Source organism: Sycon ciliatum, chromosome 10, assembly GCF_964019385.1.
Source record: "Sycon ciliatum chromosome 10, ocSycCili1.1, whole genome shotgun sequence".
Taxonomy (NCBI): domain Eukaryota; kingdom Metazoa; phylum Porifera; class Calcarea; order Leucosolenida; family Sycettidae; genus Sycon; species Sycon ciliatum.
In genome coordinates this window covers 2,272,565-2,288,019 of record NC_088652.1, presented here as the reverse complement: position 1 = coordinate 2,288,019, position 15,455 = coordinate 2,272,565, and the positions used below count along the sequence as shown (strand labels likewise).

At 46.1% G+C, this 15,455-nt stretch overlaps 1 protein-coding gene across 1 annotated transcript; it reads right to left on the bottom strand.

Moving 5' to 3' along the window:
- Positions 1-5,788: 5,788 nt before the first annotated feature.
- LOC135826227 (uncharacterized) lies at positions 5,789-15,201 on the bottom strand. Its single transcript, XM_065338857.1, has 5 exons — positions 15,117-15,201; positions 14,720-14,795; positions 9,665-9,700; positions 7,007-7,056; positions 5,789-5,959 (listed from the first exon to the last, which is right to left on the bottom strand). The coding sequence occupies exons 1-5, from the start codon at positions 15,117-15,119 to the stop codon at positions 5,789-5,791; spliced, it is 336 nt and encodes a 111-aa protein (XP_065194929.1). The 5' UTR covers positions 15,120-15,201.
- Between the last annotated feature and the right edge of the window lie 254 nt (positions 15,202-15,455).

The window sequence follows — 15,455 nt, the reverse complement described above, 5'->3', positions numbered from 1 at the left end:
TGATGGAGAGTTACTCTAAACTCGTATCCATATGTCCTTTTCTATTTTACATTTATTTATGGCTCAACATCCGAGTTTCAAATTGCACACCTGATGAGCCGTCACGAACCATACGGCGAAACGTACGTCGTGTGAAACAACTTGTTTTGTAGTCAACTAGTCCATCACAATGTCATGCATGAGGAGTACTGTAGGAGTTTGGCTTGCGGCTTGTACAATTCGTTTTCGCAAAGCTTCCCTTTCTTTACTTATCCTTGATATTTATGACCCACCCAAGTTGGGTGGTGTGCTGCTTTGCTGCTTCGAATTGTAGTTAGACCGCTTTGTCAAATATCGTACTGGTCTCGTCATCGTCCAGTAACAATCGACATTCTTTGTTCCGTTGGGACTGTGGCTTTTGCTCGTTTTCGTTGCGCTTGCCTTCCCCTCTTTGGTCTTTTCCATAACCTTGAACCTTCCAAGTTGGAAGGCTGTCGGTTAGCGCTACGGAGATGTGTTAAAGTTAGGTGTCAGGACGTCGAATGTCTCAGTACTCTGTCAGTTTTGTGCCTAGTTATTGCACTTTCTGACTGTATATAGTATCATGTTACAGTGATGGAGAGTTACTCTAAACTCGTATCCATATGTCCTTTTCTATTTTACATTTATTTATGGCTCAACATCCGAGTTTCAAATTATTATTATTATTATTATTATTATTATTATTATTATTATTGGAGTGCAAGCCTCTTTTACGGGCAAAAATTAACACAATGTATTAAAATGCAATACAACATACACTGGAGAAGAAATCAGGAAAATAAAATATGAGCTCAAAAATGGAACGAAAAATAGCAAAATTAATAGAATCAAAACTCACGATGGAATCAAACTCACGATGGAATCAAACTCATGATGGAAACTACAAAACCATATTATTATTATTATTATTATTATTATTATTATTATGAAATGACCCAAAGGCAATGTGCCTATCGAGGGGTTCATTTGATTGAAAGAACAGTAGATGTAGATGTATGTACAAAGAGAAGTAGGGATTGATGAGGAGAGAAATGGGGAAAATCAACTGCAAGGTGGCGGAATTCCGTTGATTGCATAAGCATAGTCAGCTGTAAATTTCCTGAGGGCAGCTTTGAACTTATAGAGCGAGGCTTCCGATGTTAGACTGGGGGGTAAACAGTTCCATAGAATAGCAGTTCGGAACATGAAGAGAGACTTAGACAATGATTTTATCCAACCCTAAGAATTACCGCCCAGTCTCCCTCCTCCCCATCATCTCCAAAGTGATGGAGCGTATTGTGAACTGTCAAATTGTGAATCACCTTGAAAAACATCATCTCTTGTCAACCAAGCAGTACGGATTTCGCAGTGGCCTTGGAACAGCGGACCTACTAGCAGTGCTTGGGCATGATTGGTCGCTGGCAGCTGGTTCTGGTGGCTGTGCCCACGTCCTGGCTGTCGACATTGCTGGTGCGTTTGACCGCGTGTCGCACCCCGGCGTTCTACACAAAGCGGCCACTCTCGGTATTGGCGGTAGCCTGCTGCAGTGGCTACGGGACTATTTGCGGAATCGCACACTAAGCGCAATCGTCAATGGACAGGAATCTGCTCAATTCCAGATTAAAGCTGGCGTACCCCAAGGCAGCATCCTGGGACCCACCTTATTCTTGATGTATGTCAACGATGCTGAGACCTGTCTTTCCCCATCAACACGAATGGGTGTGTACGCAGATGACACCACGCTGTACACCATCATACGATCCAGACATGACTCTGCTGGCAGTATTGCAGACATGCAATCTAGCCTGGATCGATTGAGTAGCTGGGGAGAACAATGGCGAATTCGCTTTGAGCCGACAAAGTCGCAGCTGCTGCATATTGGCCACCACCGCAACCCCTGGCCACTCCCAGACCTAACGTTCGGAGCCCATGATATTCCCTGTGGGGACGAGCTGAAGCTTCTGGGAGTGACCTTCGACAGCAAACTCACCTTCAGACGCCACCTCCGCAATGTTTCTCTTCGTGCCGTAGCCCGACTAGGATTTCTGCGTCGAGCATCAAGTTTCCTTGGTCGTGAAGGACGCTTGACAACGTACAGAGGCTTCGTACGCCCTGTACTCGAATACGCACCATTGACATGGATGGGCGCAGCCAACTCTCACCTGCAAAGTCTCGACCGAGTACAGCGGAAGGCCCTTGCTATCATTGGTCCCGACGCCTTGCTGCAGAGCCTAGCTGCCCGCCGCCAAGTGTACGCTCTCACGTACATGTACAAGCTAATGTGCCTTCAAGACCATCCAGATCTCTCTGCGCTCGTGCCGCCTCGCCAGGAAGCTAGCCTTGTCCCGCGGACAAGGTCGCAGCTCCGTGTCCGCCACCAGCATCAGCTACAAGCAGTGCTCCTCCCTACGGCCCCCAACTTTCTCCAGCGTTCGTTCCCATATGGTGTAGTGGATGAATGGAACAGGCTTCCGCAAGACATGTTTCCGGATCCGATGCCCCAGTTGAAGTCTCTCCAATCCTTCAAGACGAAGGTCCATCGCCACTTGCGTCAAAAGAATTGGCTCTGGGCTACGGACTCCCTGTGAGGCTATGCCACCCGTCAATGAGCAACTACCCTCGTCCATCATCTCTTTCTTGTTTTATATTTATTTCTCTTCTCATCTCTTTCTTGTTTTATTTTATTTCTCTTCTCATCTCTTTCTTGTTTTATTTCTCTTCTCATCTCTTTCTTGTTTTATTTTATTTATTTCTCTCTCTCTCTCTCTCTCTCTCTCTCTCTCTCTCTCTCTCTCTCTCTCTCTCTCTCTCTCTCTCTCTCTCCCTCTCTCCCTCTCTCCCTCTCTCCCTCTCTCCCTCTCTCTCTCTCTCTCTCTCTCTCTCTCTCTCTCTCTCTCTCTCTCTCTCTCTCTCTCTCTCTCTCTCTCTCTTCTCTCTCTCTCTCTCTCTCTCTCTCTCTCTCTCTCTCTCTCTCTCTCTCTCTCTCTCTTTCTCACTTGATCTCCCTCCCTCCCTAGCTGCATTCCTAACGATGCCTGGTCGTAGGCTATGATTCCGAGACCTCCGGTCGGATGAGCCTCGCCAACCACATCGGCACATCGCCCCTACTCCCCTTTGTCTTGTTGTCCAGCGTCATTTCAGTTGTCCTCTTCCCCTGATTATTAGTAGGGCTGTGTTTTTTAGTAAAAAAAAAAAAAAAAAAAAAAGCCTATCTTTGATGGCCATTGCCCGCGTGCACTCCGGGGTCCACCACTTTGGATCTGATGGCTTGGTGGTCATTGCCTTTGACGGAACGAACTGGGCGACGGCGTTGGATATCGTGGCAGTCACCTGCTGGCAAGAAGTGTCCGGGTCATCCGTTATGATGTCAGACCAGTTGGTATTTCTAAGGTGGGAGCGGAGACGGTTCCAGTCTGCTTGGTTGTAGCGCCAAACAGTTCTGTGGGTGCGCTTCTCTTGCTGCACTCGAGCGCGGAATGTGGCAACAACTACAGCGTGATCTGATTTACCAACAGGAGGCAGCACATCTACCTCCACTGGCTCCTGGAAGTCGGACATTATCAGGTCAAGAGTGTTGTTTCCGCGGGTTGGTTCTGCCACATGCTGGGTGAGGCCATGCAGGGCACACATATCCTCAGCGGCTTCGCCGGCTAGAGACGTCCTGCTGCTCTGAAGCCAACTGCTGTTGTGCACGTTGAAGTCCCCGGCAATTACGAGCTTGGCGCCTTGCTGTCGCACTCGATCGATTGTGCTGTCAATATGTTCCAGGATTGAGATGTCATGATCTGCACATGAACCTGGCCGATAAGCGGCACACACTGTAACACGACACCCTGTTTGTAGTTGCACTGTAAGCCATATGACTTCCAGGTCACCGCAGGTTATCTGCTCCATGTGGCTATAGGCGAGGCCCGAACGTACCCAGACGGCGACTCCACCGCCTTGCGCTGTACGATCTCGGCGGATTGGCGGTGAATAGCCAGGTAGCGTGACATCCATTGCTGTACACTTCTCAGAGGTAAGCTTCGTCTCGGTGACGATTGCAATGTCCGGGCAGGTGGACATAACTGTGTGCTGAAACTCTCCAAATTTACTCAGCAGGCCAAATGCATTTGTTAGCAGTAATTTAAACAATGGTCCCTGGGTGGGCGGCTTCTGTCGCGGGAAGAATGGTTGGGCATGCGGGTTCATGAGTCCATTTTCTTGGAATCAGGGTGCTCCGGAGAGATCGTAGACTCATGGCTGCGTGCCTTTCCACGGGGTGTGAGGCCTGGCAGAGAGTCTAGCTGGTTGGCTGTGCTATCCTTTGCTGCCGCTAGCGTGTTTCCTACTTCGATTTCTGGCTGAAATAGCTCGTTGGTGTCAGATACTGCCTGGTTTCTTTCGCCAGTTCCTGATGGCGATGAGTCATCAGTTCCTGCTGGCGAGGAGTCGTCAGTGTCATGCGATGAGTCATCAGTTCCTGCTGGCGGGGGGTCGTCAGTGTCACGGAATCGCCACTTCCTGCAGTACAGCCGGCCTGGCCAGAAGTTTCTCGATCGTAGTAGCCAACCATCTCGTGCATACATTGTAACGTGTGCAGCGGACGACTTCCGCGCTGGCTCACCAGCACTCGACTGGAGAATGCTTGCAGACAGTCCATCCAGCGTTCTGTCAGTGGTGGTGGCTACTCTCTGCTGGATATATGTCGTCAGCTGGTCGGCTGTGGTACTACGTTTTAGGTTACCCACAAAGAAGATAGCCTTTTTCGGTCCACGAGGTTTGTGGTTTGACACTGTTGTCCAGATGTCACTGTCAGGGGAGAGTGGTGGTACAGATCGTTGTTGTTGTTGTTTGTTGCCTAGCAAACCAGTGTTTTGCAAACGGTTGGCGTCTTCACTTGTTGCACACATATCCGCATGCTTAGCTGCAGCGTGGGACTCACAACTACCGGCACGGTGCGCGTCCCCAGCGCTGTCCGTTGCTACAGGCGTTGCCAACGGAGTTTCAGCAGAGTCTGTGCTACGGTGCACGGTACTATGCTGTACTTTGTCCCCCGTGACAGCCGTTGACGGTTTGCCGCTTGTTGTTGCGTGTCCAGCTCCAACTGCCCTTGACCTTGGCCTGCTGCTGCTCATCGATTTCGCAATGGCGGATGCCTTGAGGGTGACCAATTCCTCCTTTAGTCCTTTGACTTCTGCAGATAGCTCGGAAATTCTGCGGCTCATCCTCGCCGCACTGTCTGCGGATTCTGTGGCTAGGGAAGATAGTGTCTGCACAACTCCTAACAGCGAGTGCTCGATCCCTGGGAGGGAACAAAGCAGTTTCGTCTGGGCTTCACTTGAAAGTTCACCCATGACGACGGCCTGCCACCGGTGTCCTATCTAGACTAAAACTACACTATGCTATCTACCTAAAAATACTATACCTTCCTCCAGTCCGGCCTGATGCCGGCTGGGCTGAAAAAGAGACAAAAAATCTACGAGCTCGAAAAAACGAACTGCACTCGAGCGTAGATCAGTGATGTTCTGTGATCTACCAAAAGTACTTGTAAATTGGCCAAAGCTATGGTGGTTGCTGGGTTGGTCCTGTGCTGTAGTGCAAGTGGCCATGGCAGTGACGCTTTCTTTTCAAATTCACATTGACAAGCTCCTTGTATTGATGGACATGTACTCTCATACATAGCGAAGAGAGTAATAATCAGCTTACCAGGGAAAGTCCCCACCAGTCTACTGTTTAGCCTGTGACTATTGAGCATACAGCTATCTTGCTAACCAACTAGCCCATGGTAAAATTTATAAATCCTGTGCTAGACCTTACCTAGTCTTGCGTACCAGTGACGACGAATACACCGGCGAGGCTGCGGCATTGCCCAACAAATCCCTGCGATCAGTATTAAACCGGCCACGACAACTGCACAAATGATTCCCGGCGGAAGGTAAGTTGTGGCGGCCGGTTCTGGGTGATCACCGTCTGTAGGCTGGAGAACAATATCATCACAACATGAAGAAATGAAACTCCAGGCTAACTCTTATGTAGATTTTTTACGACATTCTAAAAATGCAAAATTGAATCCCTGAATTTGCTTAGTATAACTAAGGAGAGGAGCGGGGGATGACGGGAAGTTTACATACTCCTCGGCATATCTTGCTCTCATGACATAATTTAAATTTCACGTCACTTTGACGATGTTCTTTGCACCACACGGTACGCCACTGTGCTGTATGTATCTATTATTGCACGATTAATGAGGTCATATATTGACCGATTATGAGGGCAATAATAGATTTATCACGACATAGCATACCTAAAACTGTTTTTGCTTTGCTATAGGAAGAAAGGAATACTATTGTAATAGTATAATAGTATGTACATAAGCATCCATTTGCTTTTGGAGAATCCTTTTAAATAAATACAATACAAATACATATGCCGTTTACATTGGACATTACTTCTGTGTAAACAGAAGTTTTCAGTTGTCTCTTGTAGTATGTTCCCCAAGTTCTTTGACTGAGAATCTGACAGTTTGGGTTCAAATCCCAGCATTTGGCATCAGATTTTTCTTCTTTCAGTTCTGATTTTTTTCTAACTTGAGGAAAAAGTTCTAAGTCCTCGGGCTAAGTGGTCAATAATAAGTGGTCAATATAAGCGGTCAATATATTATGCTGATATTTGACCGCTTAGAGATCACAAGTTTCTGTGGGGGTCAATAATAAGAGAGTGATAAACACTGATAGTTCCAACAAACCCAACAGTTCATGTTTCTCTCGCCAGGTCCGACTTGCTGCATGGCCTGCGAAATACATTGCTCAGTGCTGATCCGAATCTAACAAGCTATTATAATGCTCTTAGCTACACCACCCAGAAAGTGAAATTTTCATGAAACAATATTCATTTTACAAGTTTGCATTAAGTTCACAATACCCCTTAAAGAGACCTTGATAGCATGCGAGTAGCCAGAAAGGCCTAGTCTAGTCCCCTTGTCCTATACAAAACTATTGTCAAACGTCTGCGAGATGTCCCTTACCTCACAGGAGATTACATCGGTAGTGGAATTCTGTGGTATGCAAGGTACATCTGGTCAGCAACAAGTAAGTAAGAAGAGAGCAGCATACTGGTTTGGAATCTGTTACTCCATCTCTCCATTACACCAGTTAGACACTTGTAGTCACAGAGGTGCAGAGCTTGAGAAGACCAGTTGCACGGTATAATAATACCATTTTTATCTCTCTGCTATATCCCCCTCCACTAATTTTTGTGATCTCAACCTCAGTGGACGTTGGTTTTCCAATCTGGGAATTTCCAGATAGACAGGATTTGATTTGAAGCTTGCACCCCACATGGATTCTCTACACCCTTAATGTTTTTCAATGAAATCCACAGGTTGCCCCCCCCCCCCTACACACACATTGATTAGATGTGCTCCTCGTGTTTTTCAGCGAAATTCATAGATAGCGCTCACAGATTAAACCCCAAATGAATTTGCTGTGCTCTTCAGGTTTTCAGCAAAATTTACAAGTTACACACACACCTTTGACCTTGACCTTTTGACGCCCATCGCCGGAGGCGATGATAGCAATGCTACGGCAGAAGCCAAAGCAACTTGTGCTGGGATCGCACCATTCAACAGCTTACAAGGCTGAAGAATTGACCGTCACTATTCAGCCTGGTCTACAACATACAGCTATTTTGAAGTGACTTTTTCTGGCCAGTGAATCCCTATTTTTGGTCTTTTCATTTTTTTCCCGCACACACATCACACCACATACTCCGGCATGCACTGGCCGGGGACGGCTTGAGCCACTTCTTGGCATGGAGAAACGTTTCCAGCATACGCTCATCGAACAGCAGGTAGCCCATTGGCTCAGAGATGATGATGTCCACCTCTTCGGGTATATGGACCTCTTCAATCTGACCATACACACACACACACACACACACATCTTTTTCGACTGAATCCTCCCTGCCCGATCTCCCTTTGGTGCGTCCGTGGAGCTAATAAGCCGAGACTTCTGGTCGGCTGAGCTTAATGGTCCCCACCACCACACTCCGTTATTCACCCCCAGTGTCTGGAGATATGTGGGGTTTTGTAGAAAAACAACAACACGTGAATTTGGCGCATCTACTTGGGAGTGTTCCCCGGTCCTCACAAAAGCTCAGGGGCGCAGTCTTCCGTGCCTGGTCTAGTGATACAAGTATTTTCAGTCTGGAATCCTAAGGTTTGGCAGCGCAATCTGCAGATTGCTCAAATTCGCAGATTCCGCTGAACGTCTGTATCCTTGTGTGGGTCATCCCTTTTCTTCCTGTCACGAGATTGCATTGACGCATGTGAAAATGAAACGTTCTCAATGATGTGAGATAGGAGTAGTTATTGGATGCTAAAATTCTATGCATGCCTGGCGAATATTGAAAATTTCCAAGGGGCTGGTAAATGGTTTAAAGAAGAAGTGCATCGATTTTTCGAGTAGGGTCCAGAAGAAAGACAATTTGATATCGGTCAGAATTGTATATCTCTCGCTTTCATACGATAAGATAAACTTAACCCAATCGTCAATTGTATGCTCACGTCGCCATAACGACCAGCGCAGTGATCACGTATGAAAGGCTTAGCTCCACCACAAAGAAGGTCGTTCACTGCAGAATTTGGTCCTTTTCAATGTTCTTATTGTATTCACAATGCTAAAGAAGTGCTGTGTTCAATGCTGTTAGTGCCGTGAACTGTTTATCGGCCTTCTCCTGCATTTCCCTAGGCTGACTGGGTATAGGAACTGGTTCCTCTAGGAGAAGATACTTGGTATTCGCTTTCAAATCTACGACATTATTTCATTCGTAAATCTCCACCATCCGTGGTCTCACCTGGCTACAGAAGATGTTACGAGAGATAGGAGAGTCGCCAGGAGGCATCACATCCGACTTCAGGAAGTGGAAAGAGCAAACGATGTGGTCCTTGGTTGGGGTAAACGTCTGATTTGTCCCAACCAAGATTTCAACATTTTGTTCGTCACTAGTTTCATTGTCTGCTGATGTCTCCGCACTGCAGCTTTCTCCTGGCGGTGTCACGTTCCAGTACACAACCGCGAGGACTACTAAAAAAAAGTTCACTGCACAAACATCATTGAACACAGCCCTTCTTTCACTTCGTGAATATAACAAACCAATTGAAAATGACTAAATTCGGCTGTCCTCAAACTTCTCTGTGGTGGAGCTAAGCCTTTCATACGTCATCACTGAGGCGGTCTCTATGGCAACGTGAGTATACAATTGGCGATTTGGCAAGTTTGGCTTATCGTATGTAGGCGAGAGATTAACCATGCCGGCTACAATAGCGTGGTTGCTGATAGCGTTTCTGCACTCACAGAATGTTGAGCCCAAGCAAGTAAGACACCAAGCATCCCGTCCACCAAGTGCTGGTTTTGTTGTTTTTGTTTGTATTTTTTATTTACGAATTAGTGGTTGCGACTTCGGCGATGATTTGTAAGAAAGAGTTTGCTCCCCACACATTTTTTATTTAGACTGGGAAAGTCCAAAACAGGCCGTAGCCTAATAACAATGGTCCCACTAGTGAGGGAATGCTGTATATCTGTGCATAAGGATCAGTGAGTGTAACAGCAACTAGTAGGGTCACGACAGGTTTGTTGTAGCGCTTTACAACAGAATTCTAGAGCCGTGCTCAGTATAAACCTACCTCGTTTATGCCTCCATCGGCCCAGGGTGACATTCCCTGCATGCATACAAACAGCAATACATGTCAATAGATACAATCGTGAACAGAATATTGCACTCAGGAATGACATCATACATTCTGGAATGATAATATGCAATCTGGAATGACGTCATACAATCTGGAATGAAGTCGTACAATCTGTAATGATTTCATGCAATCAGGAATGACATCACGTGATAACATTAAATATGTTGAGTACTGATTCTACTGAACCGTACACACGGAAACTCTATCAGATAGTGAAGAGATCATGTCTGAGAAAACAGACAATGTGGGCAAATCTATGTCTCCGATGTCGCTCAAGTTCAGCAGGAACGTGTTCTTTGGGGTGTAGATGGACTGTGGGGAGCCCTTGATAAGGTTTCTAAAGGGAACTTTGGAATTGGCGTACCCTTCAGAATGCTCGAAAAGTAACATGATTTAGTGGTCTACAAACGAGCCACGCCACAGCGTCCGCGAAAAAGCTATGAATAAAACTCCATCTAACCTACATTGCCTCACATTAGAAGAGTTCCCGGGGCAGCACGACTTAGCCACGCCAGCATCCCAGGACCTAAAGGACATCACCCCCTAACGCCACGAATGATCGTCTTGAAAATAGCCCGAATATATGCCCTGACAATAGAGCGGGATACATCCTCAAATAGCAAATACTATCGACCGGCTGATAGTAGAAATTTTCTTCTAGGAATGAGGACATGTCTCTTATCATCCTTTCGGTTTTTTTAAATAAAAAATTTCGAATGTTTCAGCTCCCCCATGCTGAAATTTCGCAAAGCTCAAACCTGTGCGGGAAAGCTCGCCCCTCCGCGATGTCTAGTCAGCAATGTCTACTCCAACACTACTCCGAACGCAGCAGAACAAAATGATTATATTGCAGACTGTGACAAGGAAAGGCGCTCGTGAGCACTTGTCAATCCACACCACAAGCTTCTCCTTGCGGCATCAACATTTTTCGGTGCGACAGTTGATGCAAAAGTTACAGAAGGTTTGCATGCAGTTTTTGAATTTGACGGCAAGAGGCAATCTTCACCTGAACATGTAACTTATTATGATATTGAATTTTCGGTTTTGAAACCATTTTGTCGTTCCTGACCTTCCCATTGTCTTACTCTTCTCGTCATTATCATGTAAGAATCTACATTCGTTGTGGCCTTCGGTGATAGCTGGTCCACATCTTCGTTGCGCTAGACTTCCCCGCATTGGACAATCCTGTTGCTGAGCCTTCCAAGTAACTTAATTGTAGGACATTTTTGTTTGGCTCTTTCGATGTGTTTGAGAAAGGCGTCAGGTAGAAATAAAAGAGGAAAAAGGTATTTGGGTGTCGTAGTACCCCTGTCAGTTGCCAGCGGTGTGCTTGGTTGTGGCACTATAAGATCGCATACATGTAACTTATGACATCGGAGCACTGCAGCATGACTGTAGACATGACAGTTACTAGCTGATTCGTTTTGGGGCTTTTGCCTTGTGCTAGTTCAGGATACAATTTCTATGCTTTACCCAGGCTGGCTGTAGACAGATGCAACTCTCTATGCTTTACCCAGGCTGGCTGCAGACAGATGCAACTCTCTTCCACCCGAATGTCGTCAGGTAGCTTCATTTGCAACATGCGTTAGCATTTTTCGTGATCACCTAGGTCACCCTGGTTGAACAATACATCAAGTCTGTAGGGCCTGCATTGGTTAGACAATACATCAAGTCTGTGGGGGGGGGGGGGGGTGCATTGGATAGAAAATAGAGTACTACGTGTACTAGAAGTAACATATTTCCTTTCCTCCTATATACATAAACACAATTGAATCACCATTGAAAATCTAATACTGGTATCGTAAGGAGATAAAATGTCAAATGAATACTCGGACAACATGCTAAAATCCTACTTCCACCCAGTTGCATTTTCTCTGTCGAAGTTCCCGAAAATTCCTGAAATTCTCAGTCGTCGCTCGCACTTGAGTCTAGTGCGCATGCGCGTAACTTAGTTCAACACAACGTCAAGAGTTCTTGTTCCGAGCACCTTTTCCTGTTCATGTAACGAATAGCTATTATTATACAGTGATGCACTCCAAGTGATGCACTCCAATCCCCTACAGCACCCTATCATCGTTGTCTTCCAAGGCGTAGGCTGAGCCGTGCGAGACACTGTTGCAGTGGACACAGCTCAGGTGGGTGCGAAATGTTTGGTTTTTCTCTATTTTCTCCTACTATCACTCTCTCTCTCTTTGTCTCTCTCAGTCTGTCTCCCTTCTCTCCCTCTTGTATTTGTATTTGTATTTATGGATTTTCCTATCTCTCTTCCTCTCCCTCTCTCTCTCTGTCGCTCCCTCTCTCCCCTCTTCATGTATCTTATACTCTCTCTCTTACTCTCCCTCTCTCTCCCTCTCTTTCTCTCTCTCTCTCTCTATCTATCTATCTATCCATCTATCTCTGTTTCATTCGTGCCATTTTCTTACATTATACTTCACCCTTGTACGACGCGTCAGTTTTACTCACTGCAGCTCGAAACGCAGTTGTTCTACTGTCCACTTTTGTAGGATAACGCAGTCAGAACAAAGAGAGAGAGAGAGAGTGAGGGGGGAGGAAGAGAGAGAGCGAGAGAGAGAAGAGAGAGAGAGAGCGAGGGAGAGAGAAAGAAAGAGAGAGAGAGAGAGAGAGAGAGAGAGAGGGAGAGAGGGAGCGAGCAAGGAGCGAGCGAGGGAGCGAGCGAGAGGAAGAGAGGGAAGGAGATAGAAAGGGAGAGAGAGAGGGAAAGAGAGAGAGGCAGGGAGAGAGAGACAGAGAGAGAAAGAGGGAGAGAGAGGGAGAAAGGGAGATAGAAAGAGCGTCGGCATCGGGTAGTCCTCTGTCACTAGGAGGGATGGTCTTTGCTTTTCCGATATTTTTTTGACCTTGAGCCTCTGAAATTTCGAACCTCCACTTTCAACTCAAAGATAATTGCACACGTGTATAATTTTGTATAGAAAGGGGAAGGACAAATTGTACGGGTTTTAACTAACTTTCTACCAACGTAACCAGATCATATATTGTCAGCGAGTGCGAAATGGCACAACACTTACAAGGATTGCGGAGACGACATTCAGCGACCTGACAATAACTGCAGCATGATCTGGTTACGTTGGTGGACAGTTAGTTATAACTCGTACCATTGTTACTTCTCCTCTTAACCAGGTGTTACCGGGTGTTATCGGCCGTCGTGTGTTCACTTTGGGGACGGACACGATAATTTTCATTTTTTCTACCGTTTTTTACCCATAATCACATTGGCTCAACATCCATGGGCAATAATTCGCAACATTTTACATGTTGAACTCGGATTATGAGCTAATTTGAACTCGGCTGTTGAGCCAATGTAATCATGGTTAATAAAAGAAGGATTAAATGTTGCGACTTATTACCCATGGATGTTGAGCCAATGTAATTATGGGTAAAAAAAAGTAGTCTCTCCATTTTCCGTACTGTTAGTCAAGCCTGCACAATATTCAGCATGATAATCATCTCATAATTGTACATACCAGTATCCATGGCCAGTGCATCGCAAGTTTGGGCGATAAAAAAACGATAAGCGAATCGCAGCCAGTAAACTTTGATTCGAAAACTGCGAAACGAACGCGGATAAATCGATCTCTGCACATATTGGAGTAAGACGAACAGACCTACACTCGACTACTTCGAAGTACGTTTGGCTCAACATGCGGGCCTCAATAAACACACGTAATACCATTTCAGCGGCACTCATGACTAACAGAGGTCTTTTTTGTTACACCAGGTCAGTCCCTGCAGATCTATTGCCTTGTTATGGGGTACCCTAGGTGGTCACGTAAGGTTGAATAAATCTGCCATCTGTTGTGCAGGCAGGAAGGGACAACATAGAAAGCTAATCGCGAAAAAGCAGGTAAACTGAGGAGCGTGTAGGCTCTAGTCAAGGCTGCAGTTTGATAGCCTTTAGCTTGCAAAGCGGAAGGTGCTGCAAGCAGGTAGCTGCGGCGGATAATCAAACACTGTGCGAGTTGGCTGTATTTGAAACATCGGTGTGGTACAGGGTAGTTGAGAGTGCGTGGAAATCGTAACAGGTACAACTGCTTGACCTTCTCATGGAAGACGGACGAACAGTCCTGATCCAAGGAGCGGATCTCAGCACGAGAAATCCGGTCATCAATGACTAAAAATGACCTGCGATGACTAGTAATGACCTGTTACCTTCTACGTGCACGTATCCACGTATCCACGTCAGGTAGGATTGACGTAAGGATTGTATCTATCGGTACTCTGATTGCTCGACACGTGATGTTCTGCTCGCACGTATCATGTCAGTCGTAAAGGACTGGCAAGTGATTACGAAGGCAATATTCTATGGATTCAGTACCTCATAGCACTACATGAGTGAGTGAGGTCAAGTGGTTTGAGCAAAGAAAGAAGGATTGGGTAGAACGGCAAGTTTGACATGCGATGCAAAAAGAAAAAAAACAACAGCAACAACTGCCATCCAACATCTGAGAGAGTAAGAGTTTGTCAACTAAGTAAATTAGCGTGTCTGTTCCCGAAGGGAACTCACGACGGCCGCTAACACCCGGTAAACCCTAGCGGCAGATGTAGCGCCCAACGAGAGTGTGTAAGACAGAGACAAACAAAGAGAGAGAGTAATACTTATAGAGAGACAGACAAAGACAGACAGACAGAAACAGACAAACCAAGAGACAGACACAGAGACACAGACAGTGACAGAGATAGAGACAGAGCGAGTTATAGAAAGTGAGAGTGTGTGTGTGTGTGTGTGTGTGTGTGTGTGTGTGTGTGCGTGTGTGTGTGTCTGAGGTGTGTGTGTGGGGGGGGGGGGGTGAGAGTGAGTGAGTGATTGTATGAGAGAAAGAGAAAGAAGGAGAGAAATGGAGAAGGAGAGAGCGAGAGGGACAGGGAAAGGACTCATACTGGAGGGAAAGAAATGATACAAACTCAGCAAATTTACAGAAGGCATTTTTCCGCCAAATGTACATGTACATGTAATATCAACACCGCATTTACCTGTACCTGGCTTTCCTGAGGCCTCTAGCACTGCTGCCAGCAGTAACGCGACGGCGACGGTAAACATCGACGTGGCCTGCAACAAAACACGAAGTGATATAAGTGTAAAGACTCAATTGTGTGCAATTGTGCTAAAGCCTAATGGTATTGGTCCCATTGGTACAAGGGGAAACAAGAAAGAACGCGGACCGGACTGGGGAACATAATAAAAACGCAAACAAAACTAAACGAAGAAGAAAATGATGCGATCACGGTCGCAACGAGAAGAAAGGACTCATACTGGAGGGAAAGAAATGATACAAACTCAGCAACAGGCAACACGGAAGAGAAGAGAAATGTTACTTCAGCTTTCACTCACAGAAAGTGGATCGTTGGAAGTCTAGCGTTTCTAACTCACCATATCAGCGGACTGCCGAATTGCGTCAGCAACCAGTTTTGCAGAGACCAGATAAAATCAAAGCGGGCTTGTGAATTCAGAAAAGGGCAACACCACTCCTGTCTCCTGTGAAGCTATCAGATAAATAGCTAACCAAATATCCGACAAGCAACATACATGCACTAGGACTAGACGAAGATGGATAACGCGTTAACCCTTTGCAGTGGCTCCAACTTCTACGGTCCAAGTGTGCACACACTAGACAATCATCAGACAATAATTATATCTGACCGGCAGTGCTGTAACTGATGTCCATATATCCGATGTTCGCCCTTTTATACCAGCAACATGCGTGGAGTA

Coding starts and splice junctions, on each gene's coding strand:
- LOC135826227 (XM_065338857.1), bottom strand. Junction 9,701..14,719: donor CTCAGGAAAGCCAGGTACAG/GTAAATGCGGTG, acceptor GTATGCATGCAG/GGAATGTCACCCTGGGCCGA. Junction 5,960..7,006: donor CCGATGTAATCTCCTGTGAG/GTAAGGGACATC, acceptor ATTGTTCTCCAG/CCTACAGACGGTGATCACCC.